The following is a 21,063-nucleotide window of genomic DNA, read 5'->3' on the forward strand; positions in this document are numbered from 1 at the left end:
TCAAAATAACATTTCCATCATATTATTAATATTTATTTGTTTGTGTATTCATAAAACATATTTCTATATGTGACTAATATGACGACTAAAATTCCAAGTAAATTCATCAATGAGATTAATTCAACTGGTAAGCAACTTGATATTATTCAAGTAAGTCTTGAGTTTAAATTCTTGTATACGTAAAAAATTATCATGTTAAGATACTTATCTATTAAAATTAGATATACAACGTGGATGGATTTAAATTAGTTAGGATAAAGCCTTAAAATTGAAAAAGCAACTAAAAAATTCCAAATAAATTAACGTTAAAATTTAACCATGAGAATCCTTCGTGTACAAATACACATCTATTTCTAAATATTAATTATAGTACTGGAAATTATTAATAAATTTGCGAACCGATTTTGAAAGTATTAAATTACAATTCTGTCATTATACTAACTTATAATTTTCTACATGTAATTTTACCAAATTAGAGGGGTCGCCGTCTAGCCTAGATCCTCCCCTAATATGTTCCAATCAAACTAAAATTCGACCATTTCATAGTTTTAAAACTTACAAATTGGACCATTAAGGATTCAGTGCAAATTGGCTGAACCAAAAGCAACTATTTTTCATGTTACACGAACCACAAACTACGATATCTTAGATACATTTACTGGTTTAGTGTTTTTCAATGGCCCTGAAACACTAAAACCCTCCATTGTAGCTACAAATGAAACCTTCTGAAACAACACTCAAACCATACGAAATGTCCCTCCTCCTTACATTCAGCCATAACAGTCTGCTTTTTTCTCCTACAGCCCCAATACCGGCCTCCTTACATCGTAACACTAACGTCCTTCAAAGTTGTGCTTTGTCTACACGAAAAAACACAAAGGGAAATGGCTGAACTATTTTACTTGTACGGGGCAAAAATGATGGATGAGTTATGCCCGCCGAACCCGAAAGAATTTGACAATGCTGCCTTAACATTCAATCTTTCTTTCTTTGGTCCCACGAGTACACTTGTGTCCTGAATTAGATGTGTCGAAAAAATTGAACCGTGTCACCGGAAAACCGAGGGGAAAATGATAAGTACGTATCAAGAAGTAAAACCTGCTGCAAAGCACAAGTGAAAGAAAAGGAAAAAGAGTGAAGAAGCAACATACCACTCCTTCATCCGGGTTTTCCAGGTTGATGTTCGGATGAACCCAACCAGTTCGTATTGCCTACAATAAGTAGACGAATCAATACCATGTTGATGTTTCCTAAATTCGTGTATGAAATGTTCTTTAAATCCAACCCGACATTCCAAAACTCAAAACTACGAACCTGTACTGTTGCAACGGCTTCCACAGCACCAGAAGCTCCCAATAGGTGACCAATCATCGACTTTGTAGAGTTCACTTTTAACTGCAAATGACGGAGTTCTTATTAATATTCACAACGCAGAAGTTTGAGAAACCGACTACGCATTAAAATCCAGGCATTAGAAAAAACTACGTGAAATTACCTCGGGGTTGTCACCAAAACAATGAAGAAGTGCTTGGTACTCTTTAATGTCTCCAGCTGGTGTTGATGTAGCATGAGCGTTGATATAGTTTACATCTCCTCTAGATACTCCAGCATGTGCCAAAGCCTTTTCGATGCAGAGAATGACCCCGACACCTATTTTTAAATTTCACACAACTGACGTTAGTTTAATCTATGAGCAGTCAAATTAAGACGACGAATTAAGTTTCAAGGTCCATGTTTAGAAAATAAAACCGGGATTCAAGAAGAAAGAACTGCCGTAATACGGGCGTGGCTCATTACCATCAGGGTGAGGCTCAGTCATGTGGTAAGCATCACAAGTGAAGCTTCCACCGAGGAATTCTGCATAGATAGTCGCACCTCTCCTCTGCAAACTCAAGAAACCTGAACTCAGCAACTTTCCCTTATACAAAGCAAACTAAGCACAAACCTATGGCTTACAACATGGATTCGTAAGGTCAAAGACCGTGTACCTTGGCATGCTCCAATTCTTCTAAAAGCAGAACCCCAGCACCTTCCCCCATGACGAATCCATCACGACTCTGGAAAATTTAGTACCGCTATCAAGGTAACTAACACACGTATCAAAGAAACCAAGGAAATTTACGTGCCTTTTAAGAGAAAATGCTCGATAAATATATCGAGTAACTTTGTCAACAATACCACGTGCACATGCATACCTTACTCTTACTCATACCTGAGTTGTGTCCCTAAAGAGTTGTGAAGACATGCCAAAAATTGGGGTAAATCTCACTACTAAAAGATGAGCATATTGCTTCCTCGTTCAAATTGTTAGATTAATTAACCTCAGTTCCCACCAAGTTTAATTCATTAACGCATTATCGGTTTATCAGTTTCACTGCTTTTGTTCTAGAACTTGGAGAAAAAAGCAACAGCAAAAGGAAAAATTATAGCCATGAAGCTCAAGAGTTATCAAAACATTACAGCATCCCAAGGACGTGAAGCTTTGGTAGGATCGCTGTTCCTCTGAGAGAGTGCTCTACATGCCACAAATCCTCCCAAACCTAAGCGACAAAAACATAGTATTACCAGTTATAACGAGTGGAAAAATTACAAAACAATGTCAAATAAGAAAGCGATATCAAGATACCAATAGGTATAATTGCTGCATCCGATCCTCCACAAAGCATCATATCCTGCAATTTTCAAAAGCATCAGGTAAAGTGTAATCGATTATACCAGATGTTCTTCTTTTCTCAACTTACAGCTTCGCCTCTGATGATGTGATTTGCTGCATTAAATATGCAATAGTTGCTTGTAGCACATGCCGTGGAGATAGAATAATTAGGACCCATCCATCCCTGAAGACACCATAGAAGTATAAATTTAAAGCTAAAAAGTCCAAATTTCAATATCCATCTAGATCTATCTTAGCATTGCGGAATCCAAAGTTAAGCTAACCAAATCCATTGCAAGCATTGCAGAACCCATATTTGTGGTAGCAAACGGTACACAAAAAGGGTTCATCTTCCTGTAAGAGATTCTCAAAGCTTCAATTGCGTCATTGAAAACCTGCTCAGTCCACAACAAACAATTTAAACGAACCAATAGATACACAAAGAAAACTATACTACAAAACAATCTCTTTCTTAACCGTGATTTAAGGTCACGAAGCCCCCACGCTTCGTGTTATGTACCATGGCACTTTTCTTTATTCTTTCAAAACTACAAGCAGAACAACTTACCTTCATGCCACCCATTGCCGAACCAATCAAAACTCCACATTTCGCTTTATCTAACTCATCCATTACATCTTCAGTTACCCCACCATCTTGCAAGGCTTTCTTTCCCGCAGTAAGCGAATAAAGCATGAACTTGTCCATCCTCTTGGAAAGCTTTGGTGCGACCCATCCATCGGTTGAGAACGATTTGATCTCTCCAGCAATTCTCTGCAGACGAAACAGGAACACTAAGAACAAGCGCTAGTATAAACAAGTGCAAGATGAGAGAGATAACAAACACAGCTTACAGTCGGAAACTCAGCACAATCAAAGGTCTCGATTTCACTTATACCACTGACACCCTCAAGCAGATTGTTATAGAAGACATCAGGCTCATGTCCGAGAGGAGTTACCACTCCCATCCCGGTCACGACAACTCGTCTTTGCTTAACAGGAGGCTTCTTCTTTGTTGCAATTTCTCTTGTGGGTTGCACAGCTATAGCCATGGCTTCTCCTAAGTTTTTAAACAAGTTAACCAGCACAACAAACGTAATTTAACCGGTAAGTTGAATGAGGTTCTGTGATTGAAGAAATTTTATTTTCTCTATCACCACCAATGATTCGAAAACATACACACATAAACGATCTCATATACATAGAAACCCCAAAAAAAACAGTATGCAAAACAAACGTTTTCCTATTTTATATTAGAATGACGCAGCAAACCCATGAAAATTGAAAACATTATTATAGGTTTCTCAGGAAGCCAAGACAATAAATTCTAACAACCTGCACCAACCTCTTAGATATAAAGAATAAAGGCATGGAAGAGAGAGAGAAATCAATGATATCTGATAAAATGATGATTTTCGAGGATCATAGGCTTAATAGCAACTTAAAATCAACCACAGTTCAAGCTCGTAGTTTTGTTTGAAAACAAAAGGTTGTTGGAGAATCTCAGTAAGTTGTGATTAATCCCAGATTATGAAAGACAATTTATATCTCTCTGTTTTCATTCACATACTTGCTTTGAACCAATAAATTAAATAAAAGTGGGAGAAACCACAGTTCGCTAAAAAGGGTAAAATTCAACACAGAAAAAGATATTAAAGAAACGAAGAACAGTAAAAAAAGAACCCAGATTCGAAAAGGCATCAATAAACAATGTTGTGTTTCTTATTCCAGAAAACCAAGAAGCTGAAGCTTACCAGAACGAGCAGCTCCTCGATTGAATCTTCTTTGCTTGCGATTATTATTGAAGGGAACATTTCTGCATCCAAAGAGAGAAGAAAAGGTTCCATTTTGACCGAAAAAGCTGCCATTTTTGGAGGAATAGTACTCATTACAAGGCTCGAAAGACAAGCAGGAAGCCATCAAGCCTTGAATGTTCGATCCACGAAACGAAGAAATCAAGCCCGCGTCTTTGTTAGTGGCTGAGCCGCCGCAGCATTTAGAAAGTAGAGCCTTCCTTCTGTTACGAGCCCAGCGGCCGAGTCTACTATTAGAAGAAGCCGAGCCTGATAACAATGGTGACCGTGACTGGTCTTTCCCGAACGTTACGGAAACACAAGCCGCCACCAACCAAGTGCATAGCGGGTTTGCTAGTGATGACGATGCCATCCCCAAATGAAAAGACAACTGGGAAACTATATGTAAAGGGGGGGGAAAAAGAGAGATCGTAAAGATTTGGGTTTGGGTAGAGATGGATTATTTATGCGAGGTTAGTAAAAATCTAGCAGCCCATCAATGAAAAACAAACAAAGAGAAATTTTGAAGAAGAAGAAGAAGAAAATGCGAGTTGCAATCGATATTTGGGGGAAAAAGCTTTGAATCTGCTCACCTCCGGTCGTTTCCTTTAAATGACTGCAGTGCCGAGTGATATTTTTTTTTTCTCTTCTCAATTTCTTTTTAAATTATAATTTTATTTTTCTCCATTGGCGTCAGAACTTTTTGAGTTTCCTCCCGAATGAGAAAAGCAGAAGCCAATCAAATAAAAACACACACAAGGATCTGTGACCAGAAAAATTATTTTAAATTTCCCAGATGTAATTTTTTTAATGACAAAATTAGGGTTGGTCATTGTATTCACTTGGACTATATGTACAAATGATAATAATTTTATATTTCATTTGTCTATTAAAAAAAGGGTAAAGTCTACTAGAAGTCATTATACTATATTTTAGGCTAGTGAAATTTTAAGGGTAAATTATACCTATGATTTTTTAATTTTTACTATTTTTCACTTTAATTATTGATTTTTTATTTTGTCAATCAAACCATTAATTTTTAACATTTAATGAAGTAGTTGACATCATAGTTAAAAAATTAATATAATTATACATTTAGTCCTTATTGTTTATATATTTTATTAATTTGATCTTAATTTTAATTTATTTTGATAAATATAATCATCTAATTAGATTGTGATAAGTGATATTAAATATATTTAAAATATATAGATCCAAAGGTAAGTGCTCGGCAAAGTTAGGGAAATAAATTTTGAAAATGGGGGGCGATTGAAAATTATTTTGTCATTTAGATCATTTATTATGGTGCACATGAAATTTGTTAAGTAGAGGTGATGAGTTTAGAACTCGTCTCGTAAAAGTGACGAATTTTATACAATTTTAATCGATTTTATATTATGAGTTTTATTTTTAAAATATATTTTATAGAATTTATTAACTTCATGTGACAAATTTCACATGTACAGTAACAAATATTTTAAATCTCAAAATAAATTTTAAGATAACTTATTTTACTAATTAATTATCGTATCTACATTATTGTCTAATTTGGTCTACGTACTCAATGTTATTCATATGTTTAAAAATGCTGACACAAATATATCTATATAAATAGATATGCATACACGTGAGCGCGGAGAAAGTGCTTCCCAGTCTAATTGATTTGGAGCCTTAAAATCTTATCAAACCCTCGTCGATATTCCCGATGTTTCTTTTGTTTTTTCATTTGCAAAACTATATTATGTGCATTTTTTTCAAAAACTAAAATTAAGTTTTATTTTTATTAAATAGTATTCTTTATCATTTAATAATAAACGTTCAATCATTCTATTTTAATTATTAGTGCTTGAACATATGATATCTATGAACAACAATAATTTCTTTAACTACTAAGATAAGTTATTTTGTGCACATAATATATAATTATTCATTTTTAATGACAAAATAAAAAATATATAATATATCGTCATTAAATTTATTTATATACAAATTTAATTTATGTTTTATTTGGATATAATCATGAAGAGTCAAAATATTAAAACTTTTATGTTAGAGTTTGTGACATAAAAAACCCTAATGCTACCCATGTCGACTCCCTCTGCAGAAAACCCTAATATTGATTCCGATGATAGGGCCGACAAGAAGCCCCGTCGACACCTCGACAAACCACTAGACGGTTCAGCAGCCGGCGATGACCTTGGATTGAATTTGGAAAACCCATAGATGGCTCGCACTTCTTACTGTGATAGACTTATGGCCAACTAGGGTAATCCTATTAATGAAGAATACAAAGACATGGTTGATGAGGACATTGAGATATTAGATGGGGATGTCACACGCGAGGTGATCAATGGACTGATCTTCATCATCTTCTCAGACATGGTTTATGATCTAACCATTAAGAGCATTGGCCAAACTGTGGTACTGAAACTGCTCAGTCGTCGCATCAGTTATAACGTTCTCCATAATTGAATTTATAATTTGTGGAAACCATCTCAAGCTCTCCGTATTATAGACATCGAAAATGACTACTTCTTAGTCATGTTTCGCTCTTACAATGACTATCTCAAGGTCATGGTAGAAGATCCTTGGCTGATTTACGGACATTATATGACGGTTAAACCTTAGACTGCGGATTTTTCAACCTCAGCCCTACCCGAGTAAAGTCATAGCCTATATCCGCCTACCCGGTTTGACTGTGACTCTTTACAAGCGCAGCTTGATTATAGAGATCGGAGAGTGTATCGGCCCCATCATCAAAATAGACTACCAAACGAACAGTGGTCGAAGGGGTCGCTTCGCCCGTATGGCAATAAGAGTATACTTGAATAAATCATTGATCTCTAAACTGGTGGTTAATAGTCGTATTCAACTGGTGGAATACGAATCTTTGCCCGTTGTATACTTTAATTGTGGTACCTATGGTCATGCTTCAGCCTCTTACCTTTTAAACAATGTTTCCCCCGCATGCGATAACGCTAATCCGGCTAAAACACCGAACCCACCCTGAACTGAAACCGCTCCACAGTATGAGCCATGGAAACTCGTAGAGAAGGAGAAACGCAACCCTACCAAGAAACCTTCTTATCAAAATGTTGGAGGCATGACCGGTGACAATAATGGCTCACGTTTCAATCCGATTGCTAATTTGGAATAGCAAACTCAGGCTCCTGCGGATCCGACTATGCCAACCACCCTACCAGTCCACCTGCCTGAATTGTCGAATAACAAAGGAAAAGCCACAGAACTTCCTAAGCCTAGCAAGTCTAAGAGTAGCGTCAACTTAAAAAAAACTATGTCCACTCTTCTCTTAAGCTTGGGGCAGAAAACATTAAGTGTTTTACAATGTCGCGCCACTACTTTCTTTAAACAAGATGTCAACCCCTCCTCTTTGAGACAGAACTCGTTCTGAATAAGGCAAAAAATTCTTAATCATCATATATGAAAATTATGACCCCAACATACCCGCTCCTACTGCTCATAGTTCGTGCCCTACCCCCACAAGATGCATGATCCCAGGTGAATTGCCTGATCGTGGCCCTTTAGCACCGAGGATTAATGTTGATTGCATGGAAATTAGTGGAAGCAACATACAAAGTATGAGAATTATTGCCCCTCTGGATGATGGCACATCGGGTGTTGATGGTACTACTCTGACTCGCCACCCTCTCTTTCTTTTCTTATGAATCTATGAATTTTTTGTTGAAATATCCAAGGTTGTGGACATCCTCGTTTTCTGAAAATGGTTAAGCAAAATATCTGGGATCATAAACCTGATGTCATTGGTTTCATGGAACCTTGCATCAATGGTTCGAAAGCTGACTCCATCATTGCAACATTGGGATTCCCTAATTCTTATCGGGTTGAAGATGCTGGCTTTCCTGGGGGCATTTGGCTTTGCTGGTATGACTCTATTTCAGTTGATATTCTTTGTAGTCATTTTCAGTTTATATGCTGCTGCATTACTCACAAACAAGACAAGCAAAGTACCCTCACGACTTTCATTTATGTTAGTCCTAATACAACAAAAAGGAAAGCTCTTTGGTTACATATGTGTTATCTCACCCAGTAAATTCATCATCCGTGGATTCTCTTAGTGATTTTAATGCAACCTTATCCTCCTCATATAGAATGGGAAGAGCCTACACCACCCACTTTCAATCTTTCCTCTTAGATTGTGAACTTAGAGACATGCACTTTCATGGTCCAACCTTCACGTGGACCGGAGGTGCCACTCATGCCCGCTTAGATAGAGTCTTTTACAATAATTATTGGGATGACCTCTATCTGGAACCCACCATCTATCACCTTGTCCATGTCCAATCGGGTCACCGTCCTATAATGCTCCAAGTTGGCTACATTCCAAAGAGTTCTGGTTCCATGTAATTGCGTTATTATACTGGGTGGCAGATACATGATGATTTCAACTGGATGGTAAAGGAAAATTGGCGCGGAAAGGGTACTTTATCGGCTTCAATATCTAATTTTTCTAAGGCAATCGAGACTTAGAATAAATTGATTTTTAGCTACATTGGCTCCAAAAAAATAAATGTCATGGCTAAGCTTCGGGGAATTCAACGTTCTTTATATGTCTGCAACTCTTCTTATCTTCGAGATCTTGAATCGGAGTTACTAAATGAACTTGAATTATTTCTCAACCAAAGAAAGCTCCTTTGGCGACCGAGGTCTAGAGAATATTGCATTAAATTTGGTGACCGCAACACTTCTTATTTTCACCGTAAAACAAAAGCTCGTAAACAAATAAACATGACACTCTCTTTAAAACTTGATGGTGAATGGTCGGATGATCAACTGTCCATTCAAAATGTGGCAATAAAGCATTTTAAATCCCTTTTCTCTTATCAGGATAGGACCGACGATTCATACCCATCCATGGGTTGTTTTCCTCCTATATCGACAGTTGCTCAGGCATCCCTTGATGGCATCCCTATCCCGGATGAAATCAAGGTTACCTTAAATGAAATGGCCCCATTGAAAGCACCGGGCCATGATGGCCTTCATGTCGAGTTTTTTCAAAAGCAATGGTCCATCGTTGGTGTTTTCGTTTGCACCTATATACAAGTTATTTTTAATGGTGGCAATCTTAACCTAAATCTAAACCGTATAATAATCGTTCTTATCTCCAAGGTGGATACCCTGAAATCGTTTCGTGACTTTCAGTCAATCAGTCTCTGTACTGTAATTTACAAGCTTTTTACAAAGGTCATTGTGCACCTTCTAAAACCAATTCTATCGGCTCTTATATCTCCTACTCAGACAAGCTTTATAGCTGGTCGATAGATCATGGGAAAAATAATTTTGAATCAAGAAATAATTCATTCAATGCGTAAGTTCAAGAGCATTAAGGGATGAATGGCCATCAATGTTGATCTTAAAAAGACATTTGATCGGTTACGCTGGGATTTCATCAAGGACACTCTTACTGAAGTAGGTTTCCCTCCAAATTTGTCTTGTATCATTATATACTATATTACCATGTTATCTTTCAGGTCTAATAAAATGTCTCTCTCACATATTCTTTCAATCCGGAGTGAGGCATTCTCAAGGGGACCATATCTCCCCATGTTCGTCCTCGCTATACAGCATTTGGGCCATTACATTTTTTGAAAATGTTTCTAATGGAATTTAAGAAGCCTTTTTCTTTAGTCAGAACGGGACTTCTCTCTCGTACATTTTCTTTACAGATGACTTGATCATTTATGTAAGAGAGGATAATACTGATGTGATCAACTTTACGTTGTCTTGCTTTGGCCAATACTCTGGGCATCGTGTTATCATGAGGAAAACCATAATTTTCTTCTCGCCCAATACGAATGTCATAATGAAAGAAGCTATTTACGAGCACTTAAGCTTCCAACAAGTTTATATTCTTGGTAAATATCTTGGTGTTCTAGTATAGCATGGTCGAATCTGTCAAACGAACTATGACTTTATTCTGGAGAAAATGTGTGGCCTCTTACATGAATAGGTTGCTCGCACTCTTTCAATAGTCGGTCGTATTACCTTGGCTAAATCAGTTCTCACCTCTACTCTAATATACTTCATGCAAACAATTATGCTCCCGGTTGGCGTCTGTAAGGAAACTGAAAAGCTCATACAACACTTTATTTGGGGCCCTTCGTCGTGTCAATCTCTTATTTCTCTAATAAATTGGTCCGCGATTTGCCAACCCCTCATCTGTGGTGGTTTTGGCGTCCGACGAATTCATGAGCAAAATCAAGCATTGTTAATGAAGATTTTTTTTGCTATGGTTACTACCCTGAATGTTTTCTAGATTCAAATTTTACGCCAAAAATTCAAGGTAACTAATTTATTTCCCTATACAATTGATTGGCCCCAATGCTCTCATCTCTGGCCCCCCCTCTTTAATTTGTGGCACCTTTTCTATTTAAATATGGCTTGGTCAATCGGGAATAGATCGCTTGTACAAGTCTGGGATGACATTTGAATTCCCCACTTGGGCCCCCTCCGTGATTACAAATGTGATTCAGTTTGTATTCTTCCACGCTGCAATCTTATCGATCTAGTAGGCTCCGATTGTGAGTGGAATATACCTATAATAAGTTCCCTTATTGGTAATAATGTACTTAATCACATTGTTGGACTCCTGCCACCACAAGCCTCAGCTGGAGATGATGTTTGTATATGGAAATGGGGGTCGAGGAACAATTTTTCAGTTACTTCTGTCTACAAAGCCATAACATAATCTTCATGGTCCAACAACAGCTTCCTTTAGGCTTTTATATAGAAACTTTCTCTCCCTCAACGTATACGAATCTTCATCTGGCTTACCCTCCATCAGCGAATCATGACAAATATTGAACGATCAAGGAGGAACTTCACCTCGGATCCAACATGCCCAAAGTATGGAGAAACTGAATTGATTATTCATGTTTTGCGTGATTGTTGGGAGGTCAAACAACTCTGGTTACGCATCATACACTCAGATTGGCGTCAAAAATTTTTCAATCAGAACCTTAAAGAGTGGCTTAATAGCAACTTGAAAAACCACTGCTATGAATGATTAGAACTGCTATTGGCATCATCTTTTCCCCTCTATCCTATGGCAACTTTAGAAAAGGAGAGTCGTTTTTAACTAAGACTGCAGCTTAATGGACTCCACTATCCACATTGCTCTATTTTGGGCAAGGCATTCCTTGACTTTAACACCGAAACCACCACGAACCCAAACCTTTCCCTGGCTCATTCAATGGGAATGGCCCCAAGGTTGGATCTGCATAAACTGTGATAGAGTTTTTTCTAAAACTGTAATAACCCAATTTTTGGTTAGTGACTAAAATGAAAGTTTTGAAAACTTAGTGACCAAAGTATAAAGTTGGGAAAAATTTAAGGACCAAGATGGTAATTTTCCCCAAAGGAATTTTTAATCCATAAATAGATAGTTCAAACTTAAGAGTGAATCTTATGTGAAATTTGTATTTTGATCCGAAATTTGTGTAAGAATTATTGAGCAGTAAAGTTTGGTAATAAATCGGATAATTGGATCTAATCAGAATTTCATTAAAATTTGGAAGATGTTAAATAGAGGTTGGAAATATTATTTCTATATTTTGGAAAAGTGAAATTTAACATGGATCAATGAAATTAAGGTTGATTTTCCGTGTTAAGCTAAAAATTTGGAATTAGGTGACTAAATTGCAATTTTAAAAAATTGCAAGGACAAACATGAAAAATCAGAATTATGATATTTTTTGTGCAGATATGATGAGGTAAGGGATGATGTCATAGAGTGACAAAGTTGTAGTTATAATGATTTATTAAGGGTAAAATGGTTATTTAATAAAAATGAAATTTAATTCTTTTTTAATGGTTGTTAAACGTTTAAAGAAGTGATAATTATAGAAAATTCAAGAAACAGAGAGCCTTCATCCTCTTTGCTGCTGTGAGACTCCATTAACAAGGTGAGAAGCTTTGTTTTGATTTTTGGTCCATTTTTACTAGAATTTTAAGTTAGGTTATTAAGGATAAAATAACCTACATAAAATTCTCTTTCATTTGGCATAAAAATATCCATGTTTTATGTTTAAGTTGGTGGGTTGTGGATGAAGGGGAAGTGTATTTTTTATGATTAAAGGTTGATTATTGATGTTAGAGGTGTTGTGAAGTTGAAATCAAGCATGAAAGTTGTTAAAAATCAAGTGTAAGACTATATATAAGGTTTGACCATAGGGTTATGTTTAGGAACATGTTGTGTTTGATTTATATTTGATATGGAAAGGAGTTGAATTGGTTGTAAATGTTGTGAATTATGAAATTGAACTTGAACTAAGTTTAGGGATTATTTTGTAAAAGTTGAATTATTTTGTGTATATGAAATCATGTTTGGATTAAATTGAAGTTTGGTTGAAACTTAAGGACCCATTCATAATTTTTGGAATTATTGAGGATTTGTGTAAAAATGTCAAAACATTAGGGTCCTTTTCTGGAATTTATTGTAGTATGACAGGATGTTGGAAGTGAGATTGATTTGGATTAATTTGGAAGCTTGAATAAACAAAAACGGCTAATATATAAGTTTTGAGAATCGTGGGACATTATTGCAAGAATGCGATATTTGGGGTGTTTAATGTTAATTTTTATTATTTGAATGCTGGAAATTTAAGTTGCAAAGTTGGTTGGAACCAAATTACAAGTTTACAGAGATTAAAAGTTGAATTGATAAAGTTTAAGAAAGTTTAGGGTGAATTTTCAAGCTTTTGAATGTTGAAGTATTGATTTGAATATTTTATTGAGATGCTGAAAATTTTATGTTATTAATGTGAAATAATCATAATGGTGAAGGATTTATGAAGTTAAAAGAAAGGTTAAGGTGAATTCTAGAAAGAATTCATAATTAGTGGTTTGATTGTGTAGTTGGCAAAAGTTGAAGGGTTGATAGTGAAAATAAATATTCATATGATTGAATAAGTATTTTGAGAAGTTTGAAAGTTGCTAAGGAATAATGATTTAGTTTGATATCGATCTAAATATCAAATTTATTTCTATCGAATTTTATATTTACGTTTAGATTATGTTAGTTCAATGCTAACATATAGTTTAAATATTTTATGTTATTATATAATGTCGTCAGATCAAGGTAAATCTAGTGATTCAAGTAGCTTGAAGGGAAGAAAAGAGTATGGGATCGAGAATATTATAGTGGAGAAGGTTGGATAGCGAGGCAAAGTTGAGTGCATTAATTCGTGTTTGTATTATCGTACAAATATTGGCTTGCGATGAGCCAGTGACGGAGTTATTACGGTAAGAAATGACTCCTAATGTTATGTGAATTGTGATTCTAGCCTAAATGTTCATTTATTAAGCTTACAAAATTAGGAAATTAAGCTAAGGATGCTAATTAAGGAAAGTTGTGTAGAAATTTGAATTCAAACCATGAGTTTAGAAATTCACCATAAATTAAAAAGAATTGATTAGAGAATGATATTTATACTATTAGATTTGTATCAGTATAGTTTCGTTTAAAACATATAGTGACTGATTTCGAGGTGTACACAAAAAGATACCAAATTTTAATCGGCGAAGAGGTCAGAAAAAGGGCAGCAGGTTCTGCCGAAACAACTTCTACTAGTCAACTTTGAAAAATCGCTATAAATTGTACAAGCGGAGTTAGACAGAGTATCTTATATGGTTAGACTTGTATTCGAGTCTAGTTTTCATTAGTGCAAATAGAATAATTTTCAGTATATTAATTAATACATAATAATATTTGTTGATGGTAGTGCAAACTGACAGAATATAAAATGTGATAAATTGTATATGAAAGTAGTGAAAGGTAAAAGATTTAAATATAAAGCTTAGTGATGCTTATATTTTGATTTAAAATAATAGTAATAAAGTGTTAAAGTGAATCCAATTTGTTTATTTGATTATCATTATAGTTGAGGATGACTTGCGATAAGTTAACCTCATTTTAATTTTCCAGTATGATTTTATAAATTTTCAATATGAAATATATTTTGTTTTATCAAGCTTTACAAATGATTTTGGGTATGAACTGCCCAAATATGATATTTAAGATGATGAATTCTAAATGTTTATAGTTATCAGATAATTTTTCAGTGATCATATGATTTTCAATTATCAGATAATTATAAGATCAGATATTTCACAGTTATCAGATACATAATAATAAATGATTCTATGATGATAAGTATAAGCCCATTGTATGTTGCATTGAGATTCGTAGGTACATTTGACATGTCATTAAGTGAGTGCTTATCAATTCAGCTTTGGTACATTCGTGTATCAATGTTCAATTATCAATTCAGCTTTGGTACATTCGTGTATCAATGTTCAATATCACCATTCGTATATCAGTGCTTATTCAGGTTATGATTGCACTGAAGTGCATCATATCTTAGTTTCAGTTATGATTCGTGTAACATCCTCAATACCGGGTTAGTGACTAAATTGTAAAGTCTCATAATTTGGTGATTAAAATATAATGATTGAATAGTATAAAGATTTATTTGTAAATTATTGTATGGATTTGAATTGAAAGTAAGAAGGAATAGAAGGGCAAAGAGGTCATTTCTAAGGGAATAAGAAAATAAGGGTTATATGTATCCACGTGGGTTGAAGAGGGGAGAACTCAAAGGCTTCCAGAGTTCTTTTCTTCTTCTTTCTTCCTTGTACGTGTAAAGCAAAACAAAGTGAGTTTTTTTATTATTGAGTTTCTTGTTAAATTTAAGATTGGTTTTTGATTATTAAATGATAACTAAGCTTAAGGAAAGCTTAGGTTATCTTAAAATCAAAGGATGATGGAGTTAGAAGAGATTAAAGATTAGAGGTTCTTGAATGAAATCTTGGAATAGAGTTCATATATAGAATTGGAAGTTAAATTTGACTTGTCATCAATCTAGTTAAGACATATTAAGGGTTAGAAGTGGAATTAAATCATGTTGCATAGTTGGTATAATTCTTGGATTTCACAAGGAGGATAGGATTCTTAGGTTTAAGATAAAATAAATGAGTATAGATTGGTTTAAGTATGTATATTGGAGTTAAGAATATAAAAGGGGATGAAACATGAAGGATTTAAGCTGAAATGGATAAGTTTTCGGGTTCAAGAACTGAATTTTGGGCAGAGTGCATCGGTGCACATTCAACATGTACCGATGCATCAAGAGAAAATCCCAGAATTTGTTGAAGGTGCATCGATGTAGATGGAGTGTATCGATGCACTCATTTAAAATAAATGAACATCGAATGCCATTAGTGCATCAATGCATAAGGAGTGCATCGATGCACCTACTTAAAATACAAACATCGAATAGGATTTATGCACCGATGCATGGGTAGTGCATCGATGCACCCGTCAAGGGATGCATCAATACATGGTGTAGTGCATTGATGCATACCTTCAATAAGAGATAGAAATAGCTTTCTTTTAGCCTAATGATTAATAGTTTGGAATATATCAATTCGTATATTGATAAGTATCAATGTATTACTATGTAGATTTAGAGCGTAATCTTATTCCAGAACAATCGAAGGATTAGAATCGAATCAAAGCAAGGCTAAGGTGAGTGCATTTTATAGTTAAAGTGTATAGAGACAAGACTTGTGATAAGTCTATCTCTTATAGTTGAATTAATGATTCCATACCCATGTATATGCATACATATACTATTGTAATAGTGATTGCATGCATAATTCATTATATGTTCATATGACATTGAATGAACGAATATCATTGCCAGAGAATATAATCCAGGTATGTGAAATAATGGAAAAGATTATGGGTTTATATGAAAAGTGATGAAAGAGATATGAAATGAGAAATGTATTCATATTAAAGCCCATGTTATATGATACGAGAGCTATAGGTATAGTTGGCATGCCAGAGTCGAGGGTATATTAGTCCTTCGGGACGTATCCAGTGGTCCTTCGGGATGTATCTCCAGTGGTCCTTCGGACGTATCCAGTGGTCCTTCGGGACGTATCGGTACATATCCAATGGTCGGGACGTATCCAGTGGTCCTTCGGGACGTATCTAGTGGTTCTTCGGGACATAGTGATCCTTCGGGACAAATACTGAACAAATTTTCAGTGCCCCATGAGGAAATTTATTGAGCTGTGGTGACAGCATTAGTGCACAACCTCAATGTACTCAAATACATCTGTTCTCAATAATGTACATGGGCAATTGAAAGATAAATTAAGGTGAAAGTGATACAAGAAGATAAGTTTCATATGTACATGACATGATTATATCGGTTATAGTGAAATGTATACATGCATATTGAAATGTCATGATCAAATGGTAAGAATGTATATTCATGAATCTATAGCTACATGTTTATTTATTGCCTCACTAATTCTATGACTTAGCGTGTAAGTGATTTACACGTAGGTACCAGGAAACAAGAAGAACATTACTAGAAGTGGCAAGAATAGCATCATAACTAAAAGATCAGATCAGAAGTAATTGGCAAAGTAGGTATTTTGGGCTGTGTATAGAGTGTTGCCATGTAATAAGTTATTAATTTCGAATGCTCTGGTCGATTTTGTATTTCGTGATCTCTTTATGTAAATTAACGTATTTTTTTTAAATGAAAGTTTAAAATTTCCCTGTTTTTCTTTAAGTGGCAAAGTTTGAAAAGTCAATGTGACACTTCGGACTCATATTCGGGTCGGATACGGGTTAGGGGTGTTACAATTCGACACTGTGTTGTGCCTAGTGTGCACCTTAAACTTACGTACCTTATATTCTCTTACATATACATTTTGCTATAACAATAAATGTGAAAGTTATGGCAGTATGTTAAAGAAAAAAAATATTTGAAAAGAAAGTTTTGAAATATGTTCGAATGAACAGAACAAAAGTTATCTATGACATTCGATGTTGACTTACATAATTTTGATAAAATCATGAGATGATTATTTTTTCAGGCTCTCAGAAGGAAAAACGACTTGACTAGTCTGGTTTGAAATTTAATGTTTTTATTTAAATTACAGTTTGTTTCTTATATTTTATGAAATTTATGGTTTTATATCACTTTAATTGTATCTCTGCCTCACTAAGTTTTACTTAGTGCGTGATGATTTTCATGCGTAGGTTCGAATAAAGTAGAAGTCGTGAAGTAAGGAGTTTGTCAGCATTTTATGCAAATTCAAACCTACCGACGATATCAGTAAGACATCCTAACCTTAACTTATTAGTGACATGTACATTATATTTGTTGGGTTTCCTTATTAAATTTATTTTAAAAGTGTTTGTAATAGTAATTAGGGTTATTTTCTTTAGTTTTATCTAATTTTAATATTAATCTTATTTATGAGTAAATTTTATAAACGTAATATTTTAAATGGTTTAAAATGAAGCGGAATTAGGCAATTGTATTTGGATATGAAATAACACTGAACTGTCTAGTTACTGACTGAAATCAAATTAATTTTCAATAATCAAACAGTGTTTTATATTTTTTTTATGATTTAGGGGAAAAAGCTTTTTAAAGTTAAAAAAAATATTAAATGAAACAAAATTTTTAAGCATTTAAGTTCAGAATGGTTATTCTCAATTTTAACGGTTTAGCATCATTATTTTTGTAATTTAACCTCGAAATCAGTCAATTTTATGTACTCATAAACATTTACTCATAAACGTTGTTCATGAATGGTTATTCTCAATGTATATCTGACAAAACGATTTTTATGGCGAATCGACCTAAATATCTCCCTATATTCCTAATATGCCCGATGTAATATTGTTTGTCCAATATTTCCCAAAATAACACATTTTCAGTTGATGTGGAAATAAGGTGCGCTCCTGGAAAAGCGCTTTAATGGGATTTTTGTTGATTGGGATACCACGCGGGTAAGGCGTTTTGCAAGGAACGCGCGAGTTTCTACTTACTGGGATGTCACGCGGGTAAGGCACTTTGCAGGGTCGCGCTTTTGCGGGATTCGGTGACGTGTGGGAAGGAGCGTTGCAGAGAATGCGCCTTCCATTAATAGGTATTTAATTCCTACCCGTTTTTCCCACCTAAATATCCTCCTTCTCCCCTATATAAACCCCTTTAACCCCCATCATCCTTCACACGAGAACAATTCTTTCTCTCTAATATAACTCAAATTCATCTCTTATTTGAGTTAAAAATTTATTAGTAGTTGGTAAGAAATTTATTTTTAAATTAGTATATTTTAAATAGTTGTTATATATTTTTATAAATAGTTTTTAAAAATAATGTTATATTTGTTTATTAAAATAATATTTATATATTTATTTATTTAAATTAATTAATTAATTAATTATTTGTGCTAATTATATTTGTTTGCCTACAGTTATAATGGAAAGCGAGATACTGCTGCGATTAGATGCAAATCATATCCCAAGACATTTTAGTGATATGGTAATATTTTTTTTAAAATTTATGTAAATATTTTTTAACTTTTTTAATTTAAAGTTATCATGAATTTATATTAATTTTAAAATTTTGGAATGTTTATTAATTATGAAAATGATCGCATTTTGGATACATTTATTCGAAACACGAAGATATCGACACCAACACGTATTTGGTCGTATCTGTCTTTCACCGGGTTCGGGTATATTGCGAAAGTTGTTGGTGGTTGTAAAATCGAACCCACCTTAATTTTCGCATTAATTGAGAGGTGGAGACCGGAGACACACACATTTCATCTTCCATGTGGAGAGTGTACAATTACACCGGAGGATGTCTTAATCCATTTCGGGCTTCTCTTGATGGAAATATTATGTGTGGTGTGACCGATGGTGATTGGCATTCACTATGCATAGAGTATCATGGAGCTTCTCCGCCAGATTTCAATGGAGGTCAAATATCTTTATCATTGGAGGAATATTGATGCTCGACAAATCTCGCAACCAGGTGCATTGTACGTGGTTGCGTCATCTTATTGATTTTAATGAAGCAAGAAGATACTGTAACACCCCAACACGTACCCGACCCGGATACGAGTCTGAGATGTCAGATTGACTTTTTAAAATAATATTCTTACAAAATAATAGAACATTTGGACTTACATTAAGAAAATAAGAAAATAAGATAATATACTGTTGAATTATGTTTCGTTATAACAAATTTAAGGTAAAAATGTTTTTATGAATAGTATTATACTGTATGAACACTACAACAAAACATAGTTTTAGCGGTGTTTTTTTAGTCCTATAGCGGCGTTTTTAAGCACCGCTAAAAGTACTTGCGGGAATAGAAAAAACATCGCAAGAAGCGCTGCCAATACCAGTGCCGCTAAAGTTAGCGGCGTTTGAGAACAAAAAATTCCGTAATAGGTCAAGATCTATTGTAACGTTTTTTGAACAAACGCCGTAAAAGGTCGATATCTATAGCGGCATTTCTTAAAAAAAACGCCGTAAAAAGTCATGATCTATAGCGGTGTTTTTGGATACAAAAGCCGCAAAAGAGCAGACCTATAACGGCGTTTTTAGAACAAACGCCGCAAAAGGTAAGACCTATAGCGGCGTTTTTTAACACAAACGCCGCTAATTACCTTTCTTTAGCTAATATTAATTGATTTTGCTTATTTCATTTCTAATATACATCACCTAAATTTATATCTAGCTTTATCTAATTAACAACAACCATACATTTTAATTAAGACAAAAACATAAAGAAAAATAATTAACAACAAATAAATTAAGTCTTTTTATGGAGAGAGAACCTTAAAGTCATTAAAGTACAAATGAGTTACAATTGAACCTCAAAGTGTAGATATACATGGATTTGTTATTCGATACATCCTCAATTTCACTAGTGTCATCATCAAAACCTCTAAATATGCCTTCTAAAGCTATTTTGTTTCCCATTTCATTGGAATTTGTCCTATTCATCGTCTTGACGTCTTCTTTGAAAGTATCATTTGACACTGAAGGATCTCTCCTCAATAGATTAAAAACAAATGGGAAACATTGTACCAATCTATTAAAGAAGCCGCTTTTTGTTGAAGTTTGTTCTTCAAGATTACTGCAATTACAATAATTTAGATGAGACTAAGAAGAGAAGTAAACAACTAGCAGAACTTGCATTCATAACCTACATGTGAGTGATTGAAAACTGAAAAAAAGATGTTGCAACAAACAACAAAAATAGGAAGTCAGGAACCATGAAAACTAAAATATATTCTACATAAGAATGTAAAAAATGTCATCATAAAGAAAATTTTTAATAATGTACTGGATGCCATCTTACTTTTAGAAGTTAGAATCCCCCCAAGATAACAACTGTTGTGACTAGAAGGTTGGGCTCCATCTTAGGATCATGAAATACAAATATAATAATGTCCTTTGTGTACTCTGTAGTTTGACGGAATGTACGCTAAAAGGCTTGCAAATCGTCATCGCTGATAACATTAGAACTTGCAAAAACACATATAACTATGCCATCGAGGTCCTACGTCCAAAAATGAAACTTATGTCACATCTGTATTAAATATTTCTTAATGATACCTTTACCCCTGCACCAATAAAAGGGCAGTCATGCATAGCTTGCGAAATTGAAGTTCTGTTGTTGTAACCAGCTCCAAATCTAAGTTTTGCATCTTTGTACTTCTCAATAATCTGAGCAAGTTTGCATTCT

At 34.6% G+C, this 21,063-nt stretch overlaps 1 protein-coding gene and 1 long non-coding RNA gene across 3 annotated transcripts; both read right to left on the bottom strand.

Moving 5' to 3' along the window:
• Positions 1-588: 588 nt before the first annotated feature.
• LOC120166256 lies at positions 589-19,991 on the bottom strand. The gene is made up of 3 exons (XR_005519907.1): positions 19,979-19,991; positions 9,883-9,887; positions 589-794 (listed from the first exon to the last, which is right to left on the bottom strand). It is a non-coding gene; the product is annotated as an uncharacterized LOC120166256 (long non-coding RNA).
• LOC120166255 (3-oxoacyl-[acyl-carrier-protein] synthase II, chloroplastic-like) lies at positions 594-4,832 on the bottom strand. 2 transcript variants are annotated; one of them, XM_039175559.1, is made up of 14 exons: positions 4,406-4,692; positions 3,506-3,711; positions 3,222-3,425; positions 2,938-3,048; positions 2,742-2,837; positions 2,627-2,672; positions 2,461-2,540; positions 1,989-2,057; positions 1,798-1,882; positions 1,496-1,650; positions 1,315-1,395; positions 1,152-1,211; positions 931-1,015; positions 594-865 (listed from the first exon to the last, which is right to left on the bottom strand). In XM_039175559.1, exons 1-14 carry the CDS (start codon positions 4,569-4,571, stop codon positions 861-863), a joined length of 1,449 nt encoding a protein of 482 aa, XP_039031490.1. In that variant the 5' UTR covers positions 4,572-4,692; the 3' UTR covers positions 594-860. The 2 variants fall into 2 exon arrangements, with proteins under 2 accessions (XP_039031490.1, XP_039031489.1); XM_039175558.1 differs by having other exon boundaries at positions 594-1,015; positions 4,406-4,832.
• Positions 19,992-21,063: the final 1,072 nt, after the last annotated feature.

The sequence above is a fragment of the Hibiscus syriacus genome, unplaced genomic scaffold (genome assembly GCF_006381635.1).
Source record: "Hibiscus syriacus cultivar Baekdansim isolate YM2019G1 unplaced genomic scaffold, ASM638163v2 tig00111633_pilon, whole genome shotgun sequence".
Lineage (NCBI taxonomy): Eukaryota > Viridiplantae > Streptophyta > Magnoliopsida > Malvales > Malvaceae > Hibiscus > Hibiscus syriacus.

Coding starts and splice junctions, on each gene's coding strand:
- LOC120166255 (XM_039175558.1), bottom strand. CDS start 4,817: ATGGCATCGTCATCACTAGCAAACCCGCTATGCACTTGGTTGGTGGCG. Junction 3,712..4,405: donor TCGAGGAGCTGCTCGTTCTG/GTAAGCTTCAGC, acceptor TTAAAAACTTAG/GAGAAGCCATGGCTATAGCT. Junction 1,651..1,797: donor GACTGAGCCTCACCCTGATG/GTAATGAGCCAC, acceptor ATTTAAAAATAG/GTGTCGGGGTCATTCTCTGC.